We start from the raw sequence: 25,420 nt of genomic DNA, 5'->3' as shown, positions 1-25,420 counted from the left end.
GTCATTAAGAAAGACTGGTCACTATTCCAAGTAAAATTGCATGGAAAACAAAATGTTTATTTGCTTTTAGTAGGCTAACGGAAACTGCTTTTAAGTGAATTAAAAGACTATTGAGAAATCAATAGTCTTTATATAAACAAACAGCATCCAGTTAGAAGATGCACTAGGAAAGAAGACACCAATAATAGGGTAACAAGGGGCTATGGGCACTTGCCTGGCATGTGTGAGGCACTGGGTTTGATTATCAGCACCACATATAAATAAATAAAATAAAGGTCTATCAACAACTAAAAAAAAAAATTTTTAAATAAGTAGTGACAAATTGCATAAAATCCTTTGTAATAAAATTCATCCAAAAAATGGACAAAACCTGAAGAGAAAAACCTAATAATTTTTGGAAAGCATAAAAATGGACTTGAACAAATATAATTATATGCCCTGTTTTCAGATGAGAAAATTCAACATAAAGCTCTCAGTTCTCCTTAAGTCCATAAATTTGAAGTAATCCCTAAGCAAGTATCACTGGTTTCTTTTCTCCTCTTCCTCCCCCTCCTATTTTTCCTCCTCCTTGTAGAGCTAGACAAGTTGACCATAAGGTTCATGTAAAGAAATATACAGGGAATAATAACTGGAAAATCCCTAGCAAAGAACAACAATGTTGGCAAGGGTGGGGATGAAGGGACACAAAGGGATAGGGGCGGGAGGCAGGGGCAGAACAACCTCTACCTGATATTAAAATTGAGTTCTAAACTTTTAAAACAATATGAATTGATGGTATTGATACACAAACAGCCAGATGGACCAATGGAATAGACCAATGAGAAGGTCCAGAATTAGACCCAAGTATATGAGAAATTTAGGATCTAATAAAGGTAACTATTTCAGTTACTTAAATGGATTTTTAAATAAACAAGTTGTTTAGGCAACTTGTATTATTTAGAAGAGTACAAAATTGAATCTATACTTTATACCATATGCTGGGGTACATTTCAAATGTGTTAGAAATTCATATAACAAAAGAAAACTTACAAGGATTTCTTTGCAATCTAGGAATAGAGAAATCTTCCTAACTGTGCCTTAAAAGCAATTAATTTCAACTACATAAAAATAAACAGTGAATATTTTTTCAAAGTTTTAAAAAAGAAGCAAAGTGAAAAATTATAAAAACAACAGAGAAAAAAATTTGCACCTAAAAAATAGGAAGTGGGCTAATTTCCCTATTTTATAAAGAGCTACCAAAAATTGAGATGTAAAAGATTAACCCTCTCTAGAAAAATGGACAAAAATAAAATTAAGAAGAAAAGAAAAATCTTAGAATTTTTATTAAACTAGCTAAAATAAGTATATGTAACTGAATATCATATTAAAGAATGACTTCAAAATAGTGTTAGTGGGTTATATTTTAAGGGGCAAAGAATTACAAAGAAATTATGAACTTAAGTGGTTTTATTGTTAGTAGGAATATTAGAATTATAATTTCTCAATTGTCATGGATATAATAAATAAGAAATTACATTAATGTGTCTGGAGCCAAATCCTCGGTGTAAGAGTAAAAAAAAAAAGAAATCAAATAAATTAAGTTAAAACTGCATAATGTTAAATATTATTAGTTCACATTTTTTTTCTTAACTATAGAAACAAAGAATACTGAATCCCCTGAAAAGATCTAGAAATACAAGACAACCCAGTAGCAATAAGTATTTTTTGTCCCACAGTGAAAATTTGTTTTTATTTTTATCTTAAGAGTGTTTTTATCATTAAAATATCTTGTTCAACAATTCATATCTATGTCATACCCGTGATTAAGTGTCTAAGAAGCGAAGAAACTCAGTACCTGCCCTTACTCCTTTGACTCACTTGACAGCATGTTGGATGCCCACAGATGTAAGGAGTACTAGAGCTGGGAATCCAGGAGCGGATGACACAGCCTCCTGCCTTTCAGAATTTTACAGTTGAGTGGACCAATAATCACACCTTAATAACAATACAGAAAATGCAATGAGAGAAATGTGTTAGTCTATGTAGAATCTGGCAAGGATTTGTGATAATCCAGAGGAACAACTTCTCAGGATTCTTCCTTAGAGGAGATTCTGTAATAGATTGTCCTTTTTTTTTTTTTTTTTTAATAGTTTCCAATGCTTTTACTCACATGATTTTTTAAAATTCTAATTTGTTATGTATGAAGCAGAATGCATTACAATTCATATTATACATATACGACACGAATTTTCATATCTCTGGTTGTACACAAAGTAAAGTCACACCATTCGTGTCTTCATACATGTACTTAGGGTAATGATGTCCATCTCACTCCACCATCTTTCCTACCCCTAGATGAATTCTAGATAGAGCACTAAACACTTCTGTCACCCAGATTGTTATTTCTAAGTATTATTTCTCCCTAAAAGGTATCTGGGGTCTTTGGAGAAATTTCAAATTGCAGGTCTGGGATAGTAAAGCCACACATCACTTTATACTATACCTGTGGTTTGGACTATTTCCTCCTTCATTTTGTTGGCCTTTCAGAATCTACATATCCTTCCAGGCCATTTTTTACATGGAATTTTTCCACATTTCTTCAAATCACTGTCCCGGTAAACCTTTCTTCCATCTGTGTTGTTCTCTCGCCCCCACACAGTCCACTTCTCTGTAGAACTTATTTTGTTCTTTCTCATTTATTACATTTAAGTCAGCTTCTCCCACAACATTATCAATTCATTGAGATCAAAATAACATTATATTTATCTTTATGTCCCCATAGTTTTGTTGTTATAAAATGTTGACATGAAATGCAGATGTTTAATTAGAGTACAGACTGTTTTTCTATAAAAATCAAATACATTATTGTCATGTGTGTAAGAAATAAAAATAAATAAATGAAATACATAATGTCAGTTGCTCCCACTATGAGACAAATAATAGAAGAAATTATTCCTTTCTCCATTAGCAGCCATATGATATAATGTAACTTTCTAGAAGCACCTGCATAATCATGTAGGGGTCTAAATGCTTAGTTTTTCACTGGGTGGTGTATGAACCCTTGGGCTCTTTAGGCCTTTGACAACATGGCCTCAGGTTATTCTTAACCCCATTATCTTCTACAAATATTTGAAACTCCTGCCAAACAGAATAGCAATTTCGCTTTCAGAAAGTGCCTTCTTGTCTTTTCTCATGCTGTCCCCTCCCTTTCTTCACCCAGTCACATACGATCAACCTTTCAAGGCCCATTTCAAGTGTTTTTTTCTCTGTCACTTAACCTGACCTAAACAACTAGAGATGTGCGTCCCCTATTAACTTCCACTGTCAGGTAACCTTTCTTCCATCTGGTTGTCCCCTCTACCACACACAGCATTTCAGGAAAATAAGATCGTAAGTAAAGTGGTTCTGAGGTATAAAGAAAGGGGGGAAATGGAAAGAGAGTAAAGAGAGAAAGAAAATAAGATTTTCTTCAGAATTCTTGTGGAGAAGTGAGTCCCCATTATTGGAAGTGTCTAAGAAGAGATGGAAAGATTACCTATTGGGAATGTTATAAAAGAATTTCACTTTTCTAGGTAACTGTTAAACTAAGACTTCTGAGATCCTTTTCAATTCTAGAATTTTTTGGTCAGTTTTATTTTTAAAATTATTTTTTATTATTTGAAAAATAAAATTACATATATTATTGTGTATCTCGTGATTTTATACATGTATACATTATGGAGTGGTTAATCAAGCTTAATTAATATGCATTACCCCATATATGTAATATTTTTTGTGAACACTTAAAATCTACTCTTTTAGCAACTTTCAAGTATGCAATATATTGTTTTTAATTATAGTCACCATGATACACACTAGATGTCTTAAGTTTATTTCCTCCTTTCTGATTTTGTATCCTTTAACCAACATCTCCCCAGTCCCCCCACCATCAGCCTCTGATAGCCACCATTCTACTCTCTGCTTCTGTGAGTTTCATTTTTTTTTAAATTCCACATAAAAGTGAGATCATGTGGCCTTTGTCTCTCTGTGCCTGGTTGATTTTCTTTGACATATGACCTCAGGATTCATTCGTGTTTTCACAAATGACAGGATATCCTTTCTTTAAAAGGCTGAATAATATCTCATTATGAATATATACCACATTTTCTCTATTTGTCTGTTGATGGACACTTAGGTTGATTCCATATCTTGGTATTATGAATAATGCTGCGATGAACTTGGGAGTGAAGTTATCTCTTTCACATATTGATTTCGTATTCTCTGGATATATACCCAGAAGTGGGATAGCTGGATCTTATGGTAGTTCTATATTTAATTTTTTGAGGAACCTCCATATTGTTTTCCATAATGGTTGTACTAATTTACATTCCAACCAATAATGTAAGGGTTCCCTTTTCTTCACATCTTTACCAACACTTGTTATGTTTTGTCTTTTTTATAACAGCCATTTTAACTGGAGTAAGGTGATACTGTGGTTTTGATTTGCATTTCCACCTATGCTGGGCAAAGTTTTACCACTGAGCTACACCCCAACCTGAGCATTTTTTAAATATGCTTGTTGGCCATTTGTATATCTTTTTTTAAAAAAATGTTCCTTCGGGTCCTTTGCCCATTTTTTAAATCAGGTTATGTTTTCTTACTTTTGAGTTGTTTGAGTTCCTAACATATTTTGTGTATTAGGCCCTTAGCACATGTATAGTTTGCAGAATATTTCCTTCCATTCCATAGGTTATGTCTTTACTCTGTTGTTTCATTGCTGTACAGAAGCTTTATAATTTTATATAATCCCATTTGTCTATTTTTGGTTTTGTTGCCTGTCCTTTGGGGTCATAGCCAAATAAATAAATAAATAAATAAATGATTGCCCAGACTGATGTCGTAAACCTTTTTCCATATATTTTTGTCTAGTATTTTTGCAGTTTTAAGTTTTAAACTTAAGTCTCTGTAGAATTCCTCATGAAAATCCCAAGAAGTAAAAGAAGAAAAGTTTTGAGCTATATTTAGGTATATGATATTGGTAAAGTAAGGCCTAGTGACACAACTTTTTACAGAAAGCTAATAAAACAATATAAACATTTAATTTTTGCTAATATTTTATGCTTCTTTAGAAACAACTTTCTATGAATCTGCTTAAGACAATATTAATTTGTGTGCCATCTCCCTTTACCTCTTCTTTATTTAACTTGTAGTTGAAATTCAAGCAAATAGTAAAATAACCTTTAAAAAGTTCAATAAGAAAAAGAACCAGCTTCAGCAGTGATGTGCGGGTTGTACAGTGAGGTTCTGGATATTTAGTAGTGGACTGTATTTGTTGACTTAAAACAAGAGTCCCTCATTTTTAGATAGAATTGTGATTTATTTAATTGTCTCTTTTGATGTTCAATGAGGAAATTCTAAAATGTGAAAAATAAAAGGAAAAGATACATATACATAATGGAATACTATTCAGCCATAAATTTAGATGACATCCTTTTATGGATGGATCTGAAAGATATTACATTAAGTGAAATAAGCCAGACACAGAAAAACAAATACTACATGATCTCACTCATTTGGAATCTAAAGGTAACCTCAGAAAATATAATAGTGGTTATCAGAGACTGAGGAGGAGAGGGAGGTTGAGGATGGGAAGAGATTGGTCAATGGGTACGGTGTTACAGTTCAGAGAAATCAGTTCTAGGGTCCTATGATACAGTGAGGTGACTGTAGTGAACAATAATGAACATTTTAAAATAGCTAGAAGGGAGGTTTTTGTATGTTCTTGACACAAGGAAATGGTAAATCTATGAGGAATAGATGTACTCATAAACCTGATTTGATCATTAAACAATATATATTGTATAGAAGCATTACATTGTACCTCATAGGTATGCACAATTGTTATGTATCAACTTTTAAATTTTTAGTTAATAAAAGAGAAAGCACCTATAATCCATAACCCAAAATGTCTGCTTTTGGCACTTTTATTTTATTTTTTTTCAGACATATCTCTTGGCCCAGACACATATATTTGTGTATGTGTGATTGATAAAATGGGACGTAGCTTTTTAGGTTTTAAAGAAATGCTTCAGGTTCTCCATGAAGAATCCATTACATATGTTTTCAAAAGCTGTGTTTTTTCCCAAGTATTTTAAAGTTATTTGGATTAAAGGAAGCCTAGAAAATTAAACAACTGGAAAATTAGCTACAAAGTACTGAGGTGAATAATGTTTAATTCTGAGCAATTTGATAGGGAGCAATTTTAATAAAGCAATGCCTCTCAGAGAAGTAGACAGTTGTAGTAACATAGAAGATAGTTTCTAGAGACACAGTAAGTGGAAAAAGCTACCTAGGAGCATAAAGAGAGGCAAACAGCCTCTTGGCCCATCTGGATATCAGCATGGGGAAGGTGGGAAAAATATGTTTTCTTTGCTTGAAATTTAGTTCATAGAAAATTAGTGAAAGTAAATATCTACTTTATTGCAAATAGAAAGCAAAAATGAAAGGTATTTCACACGAAAATCTTTTAAGTGACTATATCTCAGTAATATTCTTGTCTTGCCTTGTTGGTTATCCATGTCGTAGAATAGTTAGGCCAGCTGGCCATCACCATCATCATTCACCTAAGAATAAGAAATAACACTTTTATGACTCATAAAGTGATTTCACATCCCATTTAATACTAGGGTCACACACCCAAATGATTGACAGAATTCTTGAAAGAAAATAGAATGTTGTATGGTTAACCTTATAAATCTTAAGTACACTCAGTAGTAATATATCCCATGTTCCTATATCCTTGAATTTAAAAATGTACCCCAATAACTGGAAAACACAATGGGAACCTTGGGTTCCTGAGGGATAAGATTGTGTTTATAGCTCATTCTATGTCAGGTACAGTGTGAAATGTCTTGTAGCCTGAGGCCTGGATTATACAGTTGAAACTAATGATGCTGTAGAGAATCTATAGTACAGAAGGTAGTGTTTTTATAGTGTTTTATTTGATGCTTTAGCAAAGTAGACACCAACATCATGTTGTTCTCCTTTTGTTATGAATCCCACTGTGTTAGCAATTGCATGGTTGGTTAGATTAATGGATGTTAATGAGTCAGCATTTGAAATGATAAGGCTTGTCTCTTGTCTCTTTCTCTTTGAAAATCTAATTTGTAGTGAGTGGCTCAGAACACTCAGATTTGAATTATTGTGTTTATGCAAGAAGCCATTTATTAAATAAAGATGATATTAGTAATTTTTAAATCAGTGGTTTGAGTCAGCTCTTATTCTTGGTTTAGTTGCATTGATGTAATATATTCAGTAACTCTCCCACAAATGGAGGGAAAAACCTCTATTCTATTCCAGACATGTTATTTAAAGAATAGTTTCTGTAACTATTTATCATTGAAAAGCATTAGAGCATATCTTTTAAGACTATTACTTAAACAAGTAGATTACCTTTCAATTATACAAGTATTTGAGAACTCTAGACCCTCAGGCTGATGTTGTTGGCAATAGTTTAGGGCACTGAATTGTACAACTAAGAAAAATTAAAGTTAAAATTTGATTTATACCCAAATATAGCTCAAACCAAGAAATTTAAGAAATTATCCCTTGTGCATGAGACCTAACCAAAAGGGAAAAAAAAATCATCTACCAATTAGATAAGAAACAGAAGGTGTTTTTTTTAAAAAAACAAAACAACAACAACAACAACAAAAACACTAAGGCAATCTTTTACACCAAAGATTGAGATGTTTGTTTTTTCCATTTCAGTGTAAAACCTGTTCTGAGCCAAAACAGATAACGAGTTCATCTGCCATCTATGATAACCCTAATCTCATCAAACCAATCCCAGTAAAACCCAGTGACAACCAGCAGCAGCTCATACCTCAGCCCAACCAGGTAAGTTCTCTGCTTTTTTAATTTCAGCCTCTCTGTGAAATTCTTAAAGAACTTTTACCCAGAGTATATCAGCGGAGGGCCTGGTGCCATTGAAGAATGCTGAAGGTCAATCTAGGAAAAATTCCAAGTTAAAGTTTTTTATTATTAATGATTTATTTTTCCTAGACAGAGGTTAAAGTTTTTACTTTGTGTATTTACCACCTTCTGTGCTCATGTCTTGTGGACTTGAACGCCTTAGAAGATGCTAGTTTTAAAAACCATCATCAGATGACCAATAACATTGTCTGAGGCAGCAGAAACATTTCCCACTGGTTCTATATTCTTTCTGGGGTAGGTGGTTTTCAAGGTCACTGAAAGAACAACCACCAAAGCTGCAAAACTGAATTTAATATTTCTTTTTTGGAGGGGGTATGAGGGATTGAACTCGGGGTGCTCGGCCACTGAGCCATATCCCCAGCCCTATTTTTATATTTTATTTAGAGACAGGGTCTCACCAAGTTGCTTACAGCCTCGCTTTTTTGCTGAGGCTGGCTTTGAACTTGCAATCCTCCTGCCTCAGCCTCCCAAGCCGCTAGGAATACAGGCGTGCACCACCATGCCCAGCAGTGAAGTTAATATTTCTGAGCACTTCCTTATGCCAAGCATAGGGCTAGGTAGGAACTATGTGAAGAGAATGGGGTATTTGTTCTTGATGAGCTCAGTGTTTAAAGGAGTGATGAAAAAACCTCCTGTAGAGGGAGGAGGGGAGGGAAAAGGGAGGAAATGAAAAAGGAGTGAGATGATAGAGTTATGTGCATGTATGAATATGGAATAATGAATCCCAACATTATATATAATTACAATGCACCAATAAAAAATTTTAAAATAAAAATCCCCTGTAGACCTGATAACTTGTCACTGTATTTGCAATTTAAAACATAAATGTGGCAGCTTTATATGCAATTTAAAACGTAAAAAATAGCAGATTTTTTGTCAGTGTATGTTTATGTATTATATATATGTGTGTGTAAGAGTATATATATATACATATATATTTCAGAATAGTACAGCAATAACAAAACTTGCTAATCTGAAAGCCTCATTTATTGCAAATATAGTGTCTGTCATTTAATTATGGTTATTCCTGATTAAAGGTTTTTCTTCAAGGAATTAGTTTAAACCAAAATTCTGAAAATGAACAGGGAGCCAAAGATGAAGACTAAGAAGTCTTTTCTCATTTCTTTTAGCTTTCTTTTTATTGCTTTCCATAGAAATTTTTATTATATTTTAATAGAGAAACCAGAATATATTGACTTTAGAATGGAGCTCATGTTTTCTTAATGCGACAGTGCAGAAGGTGGCTGAAAGAGGTAGAGTCGATCCAGAGAGGAAAAGAGGAGCTCTCTAGCTGGCTGGCCAAGACACAGTGTGCGTATCTGATAACTGTTCTTTAAAAAGCCACTGGCATATAGTTGAAAAGATCAAGTTGTAGTAAATGACTTATGTTTCTTTCCAGCTCTAGATTTCTGTAATTCTGTGAAAAGCTATCGGGAACCTAAACTCCTCCTATTCTGTGTATTCTCAATACCTTTGTACTCTACAGGCTTAGGTGGACTTCCTGTGGTAGAGAGTGTTTATCTGTTAGTATATGTAATTTTGTCCCATAGTAGTTTCCAATCTATGAACCCCAGGCCCCTCGAGGATCACATGTCTACTTTATCAATCAGCAGACATGAAAATATAATGACTATCTTAGGGGTAAGAGGGTATGAAAGTATTTGACATTAAAAAGAAAGTCTCAAAATTTTCAAGTTTATAATTTTTTCATTTTCTCTAATTGATCCTTTTAAATAGAATAAATCATCAGTTAGGTAAGTTATGTTTTGTATCCCTCTTCCATAACCAAATTGTGTGTGAACCCATTTTCAGATATCTTTATTTTTTCCAGACCTTAGACCCTGAACCCCAACACTTATCCTTGACAGCTCTGTTTGGGAAGCAGGACAAAGCTATCTGTCCAGAAACTGTAGCACTCCCCCACACTCCCCAGCAACAACAGCAGCAGCAGCAGCAGCAGCAGCAGCAGCAACAGCAGCAGCAGCAGCAGCAGCAAGAGAAATTTCCAGTTAAGCAGGGAGTTGTACGCTCCCTGTCCTATGAGGAGCCCAGAAGGCAGTCACCTCTGATGGAGAAGCAGCTTTGTCCAGCCATTCAAAAACTCATGATCAGAAACACGGACCTGCACCCACTGTCAGAGCTGCCTGAACAGCGGCCCTGTGAGAATGGAAGCTCTTATTCTGCCAGGGAAATTATTCCTGGACCTCTCCAGCCAGGGTCTCCCCATAACATCAGGACTTCACATGCTGGGCACAGCACTTCCAAAACGCAGAACCTGTTAGAGAAGCTCCAGAGTACCCCAGGGGCAGCGAACAAGTATGACCTTAGTACACCAGGCCCTGTGAGCCCAGCTGCCCCCAACAGCAGCAGAACCTTCTCTGCTGCCACTCCTGTGACTCCAGCCAAGGATCTGGCCCAGCCACAATTGGTGTATTTCAATGGCTCCCTTCCACCTCAGATGCTAGGACATCAGGCTCATGGAAAGGGACAGTCCACCCTGCCAAGACAAATGCTCCCTGTCTCTGACAGTCAGACGAGCAGCCCTGGGGTGATCTCCCCCCAGGAGTTACTGAGAAAGCTCCAGGTTGTACAACAGGAGCAGCAGCTACAGACCTCTCACCGTCCAGCCTTGGCAGCCAAGTTCCCTGTGGTGACCCAGAGCTCTAGGACAGGCAAACCCTTGGAGCCATGGATCAACAGGACATCCAGCACAGAGAAGCAGGCTCCTCTTTTGCAGGTAAGTATCGACTGCCACCCCACCACCACCACCCCCTGCCACCAGATATCTTATCACTATGATGCAGTGAAATTTGCAATCTGCTCCTGCCGTAGGAGCCAGGTATCATACACATTTCTGTTTAAAGCCACCCCTATGCATCTTGTTGGCCTTACCTCTCTGCCTGGAAGGAGAAACTTTCCTTTGCTTAGCAGTGTGGAAGCTCCCCCAACCCCCACACTTTAGCATTTGTTTATTTGTAAAGTCAAATCCTCATAAAGCTATAAGGTCTAAAGACCAGCACAGACATAGAAAAGAACCTATCTTTACCTATGGAAACTTAAAATGGCCTGGTTTAAAATCACTCTGAAATATCAAACATCTGACTTCTTGTTTTTCTCTCTACAGTTATCGCTTGTTCATCGATTTAGTAAATTATTTTGAGCACTTCCTACATGTTGGGCATTGTGCTCTACAACAGGAGAGAATCAACTCCCTATCCCCTATAGAGCCCACAGTCATGTAGTTCCTTAAGTAAGCAGAAAACACCTCATAAAAGTAACAACCTATTTTATCCACCTCTAAATCATCATAGCTTAATGAAGATCAGGGAAGGGTTAAGTGTGCCACCTACCTCTGCTCTCCATACACAAACTGCCACAGAGCGGAGAATCTTAGAATTTTTAGAAATATTCTAACCTTCTGGGGAGATGGTTCTGTATACCCATCAATAACTGGGAATTGTGAGAAAACCAGAAGCTGCTGGTTCATCTGCCTATGGTGATATCTGGAGATCTGGCTTGGGATAATGTTCCCTTTGGATGACCACAAAATCACTGAAAATATAGTGGTTTAAAAAAAACTTTTAAATCAAAAGTTCCCCCTACTTATTACACATATTACCACTGGTCTTTTTGACATGTTGTGTAATGTAACTTAAAACAGTTCCTCAGAAAGCTTTTGCTTTTTTGAAAACAAAGATGTTGGCTGTGTGCCATAACTCTGTGTACATGAAATACTGTGTCCAGATTTTTTCCCTTTTTTTAAATTAAAATCCCAAATCTGAGTGCCTTCTAACTGTAGAATGACGTTTATAACTCACCTTCACCCTCATTTCAGCATGATATTGTCCCCCTTTTAAAATGTCTTTTTTTTTCTCTTTGATGACTTAGAATTAGAAAAGTGGGATTAATAGTCTGATTTAGATTTCTGCATATATAATTCTCTCTTCAGTACTCACAAATGTCAAGAGCCAAGTAAGGAAAGTGTACATTCTGGCAGCCCACGCTGTGCTCTTCCTAATGCTGTGACTCCTCCCCTGGGGAGCATCAGTTCTCAGCACCTCTCCTCAAAATATCAAATAGGGACAAGTTAAAAGAAACAAACAGCCCATCTTCCTCTAGGCCAGTTTCTGCTAAAAAAAGATGCCAAGGGAATGATTATAAAATTACAGCAATTTCTATATCGCTGGCTTCTCTACCTCTTCTCATGACCTCTTTGAGGGTATTCGGAAGCTGAAAAATAACATCCCTTTTTCTTACCTGAGTTAAAAACACATGATAACTGTAGGAGTTAGACAGGGATCAGAATGTCACTTGCATAACTGGAAAAGCCATTGGGAAACGTGGAACTTGGTTTTAGGTCTATAGCCAAATAAGTTAGACACACTTACCCAGACAGGTCACCAGCAGTGCTCCCAGCACATCAGCCTGGAGAAACAGAAAACACTCCACAAGCAGGCGGGTCCTATCAGGAAGGGACCCGAGGGAGTAAACCCCACAAATCATGGTCCCTCCTTGTAACAAATGAGTGAGGCAGCAGAGGAGCGGGAGAAGTGCCCCCAAATAAATACATGCAGCAACTCGCATGGTTGCTTGGATTTTTAGGTTGGGGCAATGGACAGCATCCTTGAGGAAGACCAGCATTCCTAAATGCATATTATCCCAAAGCCAAGCTTTATATGCAGTGGGAATACAACAGCTGGCAGAGTGACTGTTCCAGAGCTGCTTAGTGATGCCAAAGGAAAACACTTAAAGAATTGAGCAGACATCAATTATCTCATAAGTTTTTCCCACCTGGTGGAGCTGTGAACAATTAATACTGAGATTCACTGATATCCACCATTGTACACAAGGGGCCTCTGCATCTTGAGTTTTGGTGGGCTCCCCCTTAATCCTGCCTGTGTGTATGTCTTTGTTGTGAGCAGGTCATCTCACCTCAGCGCACTCCTGCTACAGTGGCTCCTTCTCTGCTCATGTCCCCCATGGTGTTCACAAAAGCCTCCGGCACCCCACCAAGGGAGAGGGATAATGGGCTCTTGCTCCTGGGAGGCCAAGAATCGCCTGCTACCCCCACCAGCCTCCTCCTGCCCCTGCAGAACCCGGAGCCCTCTGTGGTAGCCGGCAGCCCACTCACCAGGCTGCAGCTCCAAGAAGCACTGCTATATCTGGTTCAGGTAAGAGGGCCCTGTCATCTCCCTTCCCTCCTTACCCAACCTGTGGACCTATTGGTTGTGGCCATGAGATATAAGCGGATGCCTATTTAGTCCTCCCAAGAACAAGAAGGGAGCCTGTAACAACTCAGCGTGCACCCCAGTGGCTTCTGAACTCAGCCAGCTGGACAATGTTTAGAATACTAATTGTGGCATTGGATGTCTGTACCCTTCAAGGGATTTGTGACTTGGAGAATTGACTTAAAGCCTCCAAGCTGTCACCTGTCAGAAAAGAAGGCCAACACTGAGGGGACTCTGGGCACTGCAGGGTGCCCAGAGAGTTCACTGTGGGAAACAGACGTAAGGCCCATCTTGGAAATCGTAGTCTTGAGTCCAGCAGACTATCAGACATGTAGGGAACAGGCAGGGAAGCAAGTACTGGCTGTGACTGCTTCAGGCACATTTTATAAATGGCTTTGAGACCTGCTAATTAGGACAGGGTGATATGATGGGACTCCTTGTCTCACTTGTCTCTATGAAATAACAACAATAAGAATAATAGTTGAAACTCATATAGAGCTTTGTGCTGGGCACTGTTTACATATTTAAATTCATTTAATCCTATACAAAACCTTATTATTTGTCCCATTTTTACAAACAAGGAAATTGAGGTAAGTGACTGGCCTGAGGTCACATAGACAGTAAATAAGCAGAACTGGGATTCTACCTTATCTGTCTCCTAGAGCCCCATGCCCCTGTGTTATGTCATGGGCATGTTAATAACACAAGTGTTGTAAGGGACCAGTCTCTAGAAGAGCATTTAGTGCCCTACCTAGCAAAGCACACACAGAGTAAAGGATAGGACTTGAAAAGGGGGGTTTGCTTTCATCCAGACAGTCTTCAGACATCTCAATTTATGTCTTTAATGTACTTAGGTATCTTTGTGTTGAATGTTCTTTAAGAAAAATGTTTGTGGTACTTTGTTTAAGCACCAGATGTCTTTTCAAAAGAGTAGGCTAGGGCTTTTGCAGTTGTCTCATTCTACTTAAAGAGACAAGAGTCTCTTATTAGTAAAAGGCATTTTTTTAAAAAGAACACATTTTAGAAAGAATGAAAAGAATGGGGCTAGAAATCAGCATCTGAGTGCAAAAACCTAATAGCAAACTGATATAAAATAAGATCAATAACAAATGATTGAGGCTTGCTAATTCATAAATATCAGAATAAGAATATTTTCCATGTTTTTAAACTATCCATGACAAGTTCATGAGAGTTTAGAGAGAATAAACTTCTTTACTGTGAACAATAAAGAAAAATAAATTTAAGTTTGAATTTTAAAGATCTGTACTTTTCTGGCTCATTTCATTATATCACATTGTCCCAAGACTCTATACATTGCTACTTAGAAATTCTGTTCCTGTTCCTTCTACACTTCACATATGTATTACTTCTTTCTTTCTTTCTTTTTTTAATGTTTTAGATGTTGATGGACCTTTATTTTATCCATTTACTTATATGCAGTGCTGAGAATTGAATCCAGTGCCTCATACATGCTAGACAAGCGCGCTACCATTGAGCCACAACCCCAGGCCTATTTCACTTCTTTCTGTGTTCTAGATATCGCCTTCCTGATGCACCGCTAGAAGTCACTCAGGCATTGTGGTTTTAGTCTCATTTGTTAGGACACAATCTCATACATAGGACTTTATTTTTAAAGGAAAAACAGGAATAACATTACTGCCTTCATTTCGTGAGAATAATGCTGTCTATGTGTGTGGTGGGAGCAGGGGGTAGAGGGAAGATATGAAATGTGTGTGAGTCGCTAAAGCTTTAAAGGGTTTGAGTAGGAGGGAGATGTTTCTAGCATTAAAAATCAAGAAAACCAGTAATTAGACCTGTGGTTCTCTCTCACCCTGTAGCCTGGCAAAAGAATCCAGAGACTTATCAGTCTAACTGCTGCCCACTTGCCAAGGCCAGAAACTTTCCACCACTCATGGGAAGATTTATTTTGGCTTTGGTAAGAGACCAATGAAGCATATTGCAGATAACATGCTAATTATTGCCCCCAAACAAAGCATACATATTGTGGGCAACTTGGAGAACCTTTAAGGACTATCTGCAGCTGGGAGTGGTGGTACACACCAGTAATCCCAGCGACTCGGGAGGCTAAGGCAGGAGGATCCTACGTTCAAAGCCAGCCTCAGCAACTTAGCAACGCCCTAAGCACTTGGTGAGACCTTGTCTCAAAATAAAAAATAAAAAGGGCTGGGGATGTGGCTAAGTAACCTAAATCATTTCCTTTCAACCCATCCATTGGAGACCTGTTTTTTTTTTTTTTTTGTGGGTGGGGGTTCTGGGGAGGTTTACTGGGTAGTGAACCCAGGACCTCAACATGCTAGGCAAGCACTTACCACTAGCTATACTTCCAGTTCTTTAAGGAAAAAAAAATGAGACAGGGTCTCATTAGCCCAGGCGAGCCTTTGAATTTGCTGTTTTCCTGCCTCAGCCTCTTGAGTAGTTGAGATTACAGGCAAATGCTACCAGTCTGGCTGAAATGCGTCTTTTCATGCAGCAGACTCTGGCTTTTCATGAGTAAACCTTGTTCCATGATGCCATGTGGCTCTGTTGCCCAAGAGCACTTGCTACCTCAGACACTGAGTTGAAACCCAGCAGCCCCATCCCCGCCTTGCCTTCAGCTTCATTTGACGGCCTCACTTACTGTTAAACCCTGCCCGATGTTCAAGTGAACAAGCAGAGGTGAGCATCTTAGTATCTGATGCCAGTTCTGCTCCAAGATAGGTAGCCTTGGTTTCTGCCACCCAATTACATTTGCTGTGCCTTTTGATTTTGTTTTTCAGAATGACGACAACTTCTTAAATATAATCTATGAAGCCTATCTCTTCACCATGACACAGGCAGCCCTGAAAAAGACTATGTGAAAGCAAATCATTTTAAAACTGATTTCCAAGGTCCTTCTAGAATTCCAGCACAAGGTTCTTTTGTGTGAAGTGGTATAAACTAAAATGTTTCTGCCTTTTTAAAAAAGTACGTGTAATATGAAGTAAAATGTTTTTGTATAGTTAAGTGTGTTTTCGTTTTGCTTTGTTTTGTTTTTTTAAGAATCACATCCTTCAGTATACGTGGAACTAAGAATTGAGTGGGTAGAAAATGTCTTCGCTCAGGTCACACAGAAAATGCCAAGCCTTTTCTTTTTTCTTACATTCATGGGGCCATTTTAAGAATCTGGCTCTGTTTGGGAAGGGCTGTTCTCTGGGCTGTTTTTTTTTTTTTTTTTTTTTTTTTTTTTTTTTTTTTTTTGTTATTAACAGGTCTAGTTATTCAGAGCGCCATTTCCTAGTGTTGAGCTCTTTTTGCTGAAGCACCTGCTGACCACCAGGTGGCAGTATCCTCCCACAAGTTAACCTAAAAAGCTGTTCATGAGCCTTTGGAAGTAATGATTGTTTTCTTTTACCAAAGTCACCCTTTCATTTGCAGAAATCTAGTTAGCATGTGTTACCCAGGACTTTAAAGGGAAATTATTTCTGAAGGTATTTATAGCTAGTTTCTAGAGGATGGCTGTTCTAGGAGACAACAAATGGCCCAGATTCCCAGCAACACTTCATTTAACCCAGCTCATGTTGTTTCTTTGGGGCCCAAGCAGCAGGATATGCCTGCCTGTGCTTCCAAAGAAACATTCTATCATTTTTAGCAAAAAAAAAAAAAAAAAAAAAAAATGCTGAGGGAAGATTGCAAAGCCTTTCTTAGCTTTGGAGAATAGGTGGTAAATGTACAGGGGCATAATGATAAGGATTCTTCAAGCTCTGCAGCAGATTGATTTCTGTGTTCACAGAGACAAGGAGCTTAATCTTGGAAGGAGGCAGAAGAGCCCTTGCCAAGCTGTTCAGGCCCAATAGGGTCCACATGGGAATTATTCCCTGCTGAGTATTAGCAATAAATAAAGCTTTGCATTTCTATAGTCCTTTTTATTCTTGGATCATAAAAGATCTTTAGATTACTGCTCAGCAGACAGGTTTTATTCTCATTTTGTAGATCATAAATAGAGGCCTAGGAAGAAAATAGGTTTCCTTGCAGGTTCTGATACCTATTTGAACTTGAAGCTTTAGACCTTTGTTCTGCCAAACATTAGGCAAAAGTTCTATTAGAACAACACCTCCCCCACTCTCCTGCATGAGAGAACTTTTCTTCTAAGGAGAAAAGGTGGGTGGAGAAGGAGTTGACTTTTACTGAACCCTTGTTCCACACTGTGCTTTGAGGAGTCTACTGTGTTACCTTCCAGCATCAGGAAGAGATGGGTTCTTTGTTTCTTTGATGTCTCTTACATTGTCTGACATAGTGATAAATCCATGTGAAGCTCTCTTCAAATACTTGAAATTAATAATTGCATTTATATCATATTCTCATAGGAGATTAAGACAAGGATAGAGGCATATATTGATCAGTTATCCCAAAATCAATGCTAACAGTGTTGCTTTGGCAACATATCTACTGAAATTGGAACAAAATCAATGATATGCTTACCTGCTGGCCAATCTTTAAAAATAATTTGTTTGAGGACTGAGTATGTAGCTCAATGGTAGAGTGCCTGCTTAGCATGCATGAGGTTCTGGGTTCCATCCCCAACACCAGAAAAATAAGTTAATGAAATAAAAATAAAAGTAATAAAAATTTTAAAAAATTCTTTTTGATGGCAATGACATGTTTAAAATAACTTCTCTAGGTAGAAAGAGATTAATTTCATTCTCAAGATTTCCTAATATATTTGCAGTGGTGAATGGCTAATTTCATGAAATATTCCTTCTACTTCGGCACTGAATAAAATAAAAAGAAATAGCAGTTGCAGCATCTCTTGTGAAACAGCGCCCATGTGCTGATGTGAGAGAGGAATGAGCCCAAGCCCAGAGTGCTCAGACACATGCAGGCTTCATTTGGGCCTTTTTAGGTCAACACCACAGTGGTCTGTTTTGAAAAATAATACGTTCTCCATCCTTGACTGGAATGAATCACTTTAAAAGTGACAGCCCCAATTCATCTAGACCAAAGACTAAGTCACCCTTTTAAAGGGCATTTGGGGATGGAATGCTTATTTCTTCTATACCACAAAGCAGATGAGAGTGTCTTTGTACAAAGAGCTTTCTCTAGAGAGTTCAAGAAAATAGATCAAAAGGGTTATCTGAGGCACCCAAAGTTAGATTTCATATCTAAATTAACTTTTCCTCTTCCCACTCCCATCCCAAATTCAGAGACCCTCCTGGATGCCACTCCTAGGTGTCTCTGGCTCCCAAGCATCAGTTGTAACCTAACTCAGTTTCAGGTAGTGATGTCCACCCTGGAGTTGCAGAAGTCAAGCTGTCTGGAGTAGAGGTCAGAGCACTTAACCTTGGAGTCCCAGGTCTGCCTTCAGTTCCTGGACAAGTGGACATCCTGAGATGTTGTTTCTTGTTTATGAAACATAAGACCCTCACAGGGTCTGTAGGACTAAATAGGAGCAATGTATGTCAAACAGGTCCTCCATACCAGGCACTCTGGAGCTGTGGGCTCCCCCTGCAGGAGGCACTTTAACATCTACCATGACCTGAGTGTTCAGTATGATGTTGGCACTTATATATCCGGGGCCACTTTGCTATATCATTGTTACAGTTTGGATCTGGAATGTTTCCCAAAGGCTCATGTGTTGAAAACTTGGTCCCAGCTGCAACAGTGTTCAGAGACAGGGCTTTGGGGAAGTGATTAGCTCATGAGTGCCCTGATCTCATTAGCTGGTTAATCCATTGAGGGTTCATAATTAAAGAGACTACTGGGAGATGGTAGAAACTTTAGGAAGTTGAGGCCTAGTAGGAGGAAGTGGGTCACTGGGGGCATGCCCCAGAAGGGTTTATCTTGTATACTCTCTCTCTCTGCTTCCCAGCTATCATGAGTTGAGCAGCTTTGCTCCACCATGCCCTTCTGGCATGATGTTTTGCCTTCCCACAGGCCCAGAAACAATTGGAGTCAATCAACCATGGACTGAAATCTCTGAAACCATAGCCAAAACCTTTTAAGCTGTTTTCCTCAGGTATTTTGTCACAGCAACAGAAAGCTAATTAACACACTGTCTTTTCCCCTTCATCAATAAAAAGAAAACAGTAACACTTGTCCCTTCCCAACAAAGGAAATGTCATGAGCTCTTTTAAGACAAAGTTGTCAGCATAACCCAAGATAGGATTGCTGGTTACTGCCCATGCATTTATGGGTAAAGCTCAGTTAAGTTTCTATTGCTGTAACAAAATACCTGAGATAAATCACCCTAAAGGAGGAAATGTTTATTTTGGCTCTTGGTTTGGGAGGTCTCAATCCATAATCACTTAGCCCTATTGCATCATAGTACACAGTGGTGGGAACACATGGTGGAGCAAAGCTGCTCACCTCGTGGTGGTAGAAAGTAAAGAAAGAGACAGAAAGAGGCTGGTGTCCCACTATCCCTTCAAGGGCACACCCCCATGACCTAACTTCCTTCCACTAGGCCCCACCTCCTAAAGGTTCCACCAGCTCCCAAAAGCACCACAGGCTGGGGACCCAGCCTTTAGCACATGGGCCTTTGGGGACACTTAAGATCTAAACTCTACCAAGCAGTGGTTTACTTGCAAAGCCAAAGAAGGCAATGTTATTCAATAAGATTGGTAGGACCTCAACATTTTTCTGAAGACACACTGACACTGCTTAGTCTCTGCATTTAGCAGGCCAACCATGGTAATAATTTCAGTGTGAGAAACCTTTGTTAGCATCTGCAAGAACTTTCTGGTGTATATACCCAGCCTATTGGTATAAAACCACCTACAACTGGCTTCTTCCAGATCTTTCAAAAGGTAGGCCTAGGATAAAATATTACCAGACCAAAGGATCCCCCATGAAGGCACAGATTGTTGGCATCTGGTTTCTTCAAACTTCATATCCTTTTTCTTTTCATCTCACATACCAGACAGGATTCTGCTTTCTTCTCTTGAATGATAAAGATGCAAATCAGAGAAGAAAGAAATCCCCCTAAAGAAATCCCAGCTATTGAATACACCAGCTCTCTTCCATTCTCTTGGGTGTTAAAGAGAAAACCAACAGTTCCTACCCATGAAATCCTATTTCCCTGGTGAGTGTGATACTGAGGAAGGGGGTTTGGGTGTCACATCAAAAATGAGTGCTCTGGGATGGGGTTGTGGCTCAGTGGTTGAGTGCTTGTCTTGCATGTGTGAGGCACTGAGTTCAATCCTCAGCACCACATAAAAAAATAATAACAGAGATTAAAAAGAAAAAGAAATGTGGTGTGTGTGTGTGTGTGTGTGTAAAAATAGACTTTAAAAAAATAAAAGAGTGCTCTGACCACCAGTCTTTGCTTGGGTTCAACCATATGTCAGTGCAGATGCGGAGAAGGTGAAGAGCTCAGAATTATAATGACAGTTCTTTGTTTGTAGGGGTGGGACAGACGGGGTGGAGGTATAGGAGAGAGTTTTAGGAATTAGTTCTCCAGACCCTGTAGACAAAGTGGCTGCTCACTCCTTCTTAGAGGGAGGAATCCTTTTTGCAAACAATACCTGCTCTACCCAGATATTGCCTCTTTCTGTCTTTTCAGAGAAATCAGCTTGCTTCCCAGCTTTGGAACGTCAAGTCATCTTTAAGGTTAAATTTATCATTTGCAGCCAGCAGGTTGTAGCAACGCTTCGTCATGTCAAGTTGGCTGGCTGCACATATTGGTGAGCCTCCCTCCCCAGTGTTTTGCTGAATACTTGATTTTCAGATTCCAAATGCTATGCTCCCTACTCCCTCTTACAATTAGGGGAGTGAGGGAGGCAGATACAAATCCTTGGTATATTTAACTCAAACTTGGGTATCCAGATAGATTTTCACCAAATTGAAATATGAGTAATGCCTCCCAACAGCTAAGAGCTTTGAGAAAAGTGCACAAATAAAAGCTGCGTGTGCAGACTGCAGTCTTAAAACATCAGAGGGGCGTGAAAAGCAGATAACTGTTGGTAGCTAATATTCTCCAGGGGCTGGGTGCTGCAGAAAGCTCAGAGGCTCTGAGCCAGCAATCCACAGCTTGGACCAAGCCCCCAGAATTGCTGAAGAAGGGAAATGCAAGAAATCCAAACCATGAAAGGTTAACTGAGGACACAATAGGAAGCAGAAGATGTTCAAAACAGACAAAAGAAAGTGTGGGAGACCCTAGAGTTGTGAGCCCAAACTTATAAATCTCCCTGGAAGTCTGAGGACTTTCAGACTGATGAAAGGCACCAAGTACCTGGAGAAAAGTCAAGGTAGAACATCCCACTGAGGTGGGCTGGCTCTGAAATGGGTGCTTTAGAGATGCCGACCAACCGCAATCTAGACATTCTCAGTGGGTCTCAAGATGGAAGCTGCCAGACCTGTCCAAACTTAACTCCTCCCAGAGATTCACTCCCACTTCCCACCAGCTGTCTGACAGGTAGTAGTAGGCTTGTCTGTTTACAACACATCTAGTACCTACATCATTTAAGGGCTCAGAAGACCCAGACAGCAGTCCCAGGATGTAGGCTGCCATGAGCTCCTTATCCCATGTGCAGAAGTACAAAGAACACTGTCCCTTAGTTACAAAGATCTGGATTCTAATCCCACCCTCTCCTGTCTCTTTCTCTACCATGAATCAAAGGAATTTTTTTCTCTGTAGTGTTTTTCATAGGAGCTTAGAAATTGTCACTTGGCTCAGAACCAGACATGCTCCCAGTGGTGTTTCTCTATGGACAGCTGTCCAGTGGAATGTGCAGTACTCAGCCTCAAAGAGTAGCTGTAACCAGCTTTTCTTTTTCTCTTTCTTTTGATGATGATGATGATGATGAGGTACCGGGGATTGAACCCAGGGGCACTAAACCAGTAAGCCACATCCGCAACCCTTTTATTATTATTATTTGTTATGTTTTAGATATGGTGTCCCCCTAAAGCTCACATGTGAGACAATGCAGATAGGATTAACTAAGGTGGTAGAGTGGGAATTGGGCATGGCTTTGGTGTATATATTTATATCTGGAGAGTGGAGTCTCCCGCTCTGCTTCCTGATGTGAGCTGCTTCCCTTTGCCACACTCTCTGGCCATGATGTTCAGCCTCACCTCAAGCCCCAAGGAATGGAACTGGCCTTCAAAAGAAGACATCTGAAACTGTGAGCCCTCAAATAAACTTTTCCCCCTTACAGTTGTTCCAGTCAGATTATTTATTCATAGCAGTGAAAAAAAAAACCCGACTAAAATATTATTTTTAAATTTTGAGACAGGGTCTTGCTAAGTTGTTCAGGGCCTCTCTAAGGCACTTTAAACTAGTGATCCTCCTGCCTCAGCCTCTCAAGTCACTGGGATTGCAGGTGTGTGCCACCATACCTGGCTCCAGCTTTTCTTTATTGCTCTGTCACATTTTGTCTGGAATAACTTTTGATGCTTCCATGTTTTCTGCTCATGCCGCTTTTCCAGGGTCATGAGTTCCTTAAGTTTGATTATGCACTGTGGAAACAGTAGTTCCCCCTGTATTTCCAGAGGCTAAGAAACTGTGACGACAGACATTCCATCAAGAATGAACCCCCAGAAGGATGAGGGACTCTGCAGCAAAATGTGCCATCTGTGCCAATGTCCATATCCTGTCAGATGCTGGGGTCTTACCTAGGTCAAACTCAGTAATGTGAGCCGAGAGGGAGCTACCCCTAGCTTTGGGTTCCTGGAAGCTTTTTATCCTCCTCAGTGCTTTTCCCAACCCTCTTTGCCATCCTTCATTCTGAAGATGTCAGAGAAGCATGCTTTGTTCAATTTCATATGTCCAAAAAGTGTGTCTATATTTTCCATTCATTGGAAATGAGTTACCTTTCCCCAAGCTCTTTACCACATGCTAAGTTTGGAGTCACTTCATTCATTGATTGAGTAAACATGCATTAAGCCCTGTGTACGTGGGACATGGATGGCACTGGAGCCACCAACATGAATAAGAACTGGTCCCTGCCCCTAGAATCTCACAGTCTAGCTTGGAGGTAGATTGATCATAAGACAACATTATAGGGTGATAATTGATAGGCATAGGATATTACAGGGCCCAGAGAAGTCTTCCAAAATGGAGTGATGACTGAGAATCTATGACAAAATGGGGGAGGCATGTTTCAAGGGGGGAAAAATAGCATAAGCAAAGATAGAAAGACAAGAAACAGTGAGCCTTGGTGTGTGTGGAATAGGTGGGGAGAAATTGTATGGAAATTAGACCAGAATATAAGCCATTCATTGTGCTGGAATTAAGAGACTGGTGGAGATGTGGCTGGAAAAAGCATAATCTAGACCTGGTAGTCACAGGGGAGTCATTAATGGATTTAATCAAAGGGATATAGTCAGTTCTTCTTCTTTTTTTTTTTTTATAGGTCTCTGGCAGCTCAGTAAAGGGGGGGAATATAAGAGAGGGTGGGCAGTTTTGTTGGCTTTCTGTCATCACCACAAAACACCTGATGAAAATCAACTTATCATGGAAAGGTTCCCATTGGTTCATGATTTCAGAGGTTTCAGTCCATAGTCAGTTGGCTCTTTGTCTCTAGGCCTGTGGTAAGGCAGTGCATCATGGTGGGAGCATGTGGCAGAAGAAACTCTTCACCTCACGGCATCCAGGAAGCAAAGAGAGGAACAGGAAGGGGCTGGGATCCCCGTGTCCCCTTTAAGGGCATACCTCCAGTGTCCTAACTTTCTTCTATTGGGCCCACCTCTTAAAGGTTCCACCACCTCCCATTTGTGTGCAGGCTGGAAACCACACCTCAACAGAGGGCCTTTGGGAGATAGTCAAGATCCAAGCTATAACAGCAACAGAGACACCACTGGGGTCTGGGCCCATGGTCAGGAAGGAACTGATGATGGCCTGATCCAAGGGTGATTACAAAACCAAACCAAACCAAACAAAAAAAGGTCCAGATTTTTAAAAAGGTTTAGTAATCAAAATCGGTAAGATTTCATTATGAATCATCTGTGCATGGTAAGGGAAAAGTCAAGGGTGACCACCATGTTTTTTGCCTGGTTGACTAGGTTCATGATGATAAGATTAAATAAGAACATACAGACTAGAGTAATAATAATAATAATAATAATAATAATAATAATAATAATAATAGCAGCAATAACAATAATTATAACAGATATACCTATCAAGCATTTGTACAGACACCCTATTATCAGACTTTATTCTTTCCTTTGTCCCTTACTAAAACCCTGCAAGGCATATTTTATTTCTCTCATTTTATAGCTGAGTGATCTGAAATTCAAAAAAAGTCTACTTTCTTCTCTCTCTCTCTCTCTCTCTCTCTCTCTCTCTCTCTCTTTCTTTCTTTCTTTCTTTCTTTCTTTCACTGGGAATTGAACCCAGGGATGCTTTACCACTGAGCTACATTCCCAGCCCTTCTCTCTACGTTGCTTGGGGCCTTACTAAGTTGCCAAGCCTGGCCTCAAACTTGTAATCCTCCTGCCTCAGCCCCTGAGTTGCTGGGATTACAAGCATGCACCACCACACCCAGCCAGAAGTCGATTTCTTAATTTCACCATTTCACTCAGTGCCTGTAGAGTTTGCTTCTACTGACCTGTGCTACACCCTGGGCGGGGAAACAAGAGGCAGAATGGCCAAGGTTGCAGGCTCACATAGACTTAGAAAAGAAGAACCTACAGCAAGTACTTCCCAAAACCCAAATCCTCACCTGCAGCTGATGATAACAGGACAGGGTCCATCACAGGAATGAGGGGGTCTGGGTCCCACGGGCCCAGGTACAACATTACACTGTCTGATCCAACACTGAACACAAGGCGTCAACTAAGGGTCCCACAGCTCCCCGATGGCCTGTGGCTCTCAGCAAAACCTCTCCTAGACTCTCTCTGTCTCCTTGGGTGGGTGGGGCTGTGTGTCTGCCCATGTTTTCCAGATAGTTACCCCAAGAGCCCTCAACCCCTCCACCTGCTCCAGATCTCATATTCTGTTCTCCTTTGCAGGGGGATCTGCAGGTGTTCTCCTGGCTAACTGGAGGGACACAGGACAGGGAGCGGAAGTACTGAGAGCCAGGGATTGCTCCCCTCTTCTCCCCTGCCTTTCTGCATGTAAACAGCCAGACACTTCTGCATGTAAACAGCCAGACACTTGGAGTCAGTCTCCTACAGAAGAAAGAGCAAGACCCAATGATCTGTTATGTGATCTCCCCTCCTCCCCATTCTCCTCTCTCTGGATGTCAGTTCCTCTATTTATAGAAAAAGGTGGTAGAACTTGATAATAAAAATAAAGTCTCAAGGCTGGGGTTGTAGTTCAG

At 39.5% G+C, this 25,420-nt stretch overlaps 1 protein-coding gene across 2 annotated transcripts in view; it reads left to right on the top strand.

Moving 5' to 3' along the window:
- The window catches only part of DCP1B (decapping mRNA 1B), a 59,683-nt gene extending 34,464 nt beyond the window's left edge, over nt 1-25,219 (top strand). The window contains exons 6-12 of one of the 2 annotated variants that reach the window (XR_014023953.1): nt 7,729-7,857; nt 9,785-10,690; nt 12,876-13,124; nt 15,959-16,145; nt 20,077-20,238; nt 20,719-20,839; nt 25,110-25,219. Coding sequence is in view for 1 of the 2 variants with exons in the window: in XM_081309260.1 (XP_081165386.1) it covers nt 7,729-7,857; nt 9,785-10,690; nt 12,876-13,124; nt 15,959-16,039 (1,365 nt within the window). In the remaining variant the exon portion in view is untranslated. Of the gene's footprint in view, nt 1-7,728; nt 7,858-9,784; nt 10,691-12,875; nt 13,125-15,958; nt 16,151-20,076; nt 20,239-20,718; nt 20,840-25,109 lie in introns of those variants that run through there. The other variant, XM_081309260.1, reaches the window with a different exon arrangement.
- Nucleotides 25,220-25,420: the final 201 nt, after the last annotated feature.

This window comes from Spermophilus citellus (genome assembly GCF_964194105.1).
Source record: "Spermophilus citellus genome assembly, chromosome: 10".
Taxonomy (NCBI): Eukaryota; Metazoa; Chordata; class Mammalia; order Rodentia; family Sciuridae; genus Spermophilus; species Spermophilus citellus.
This window is presented reverse-complemented; position numbering and strand designations above follow the sequence as displayed.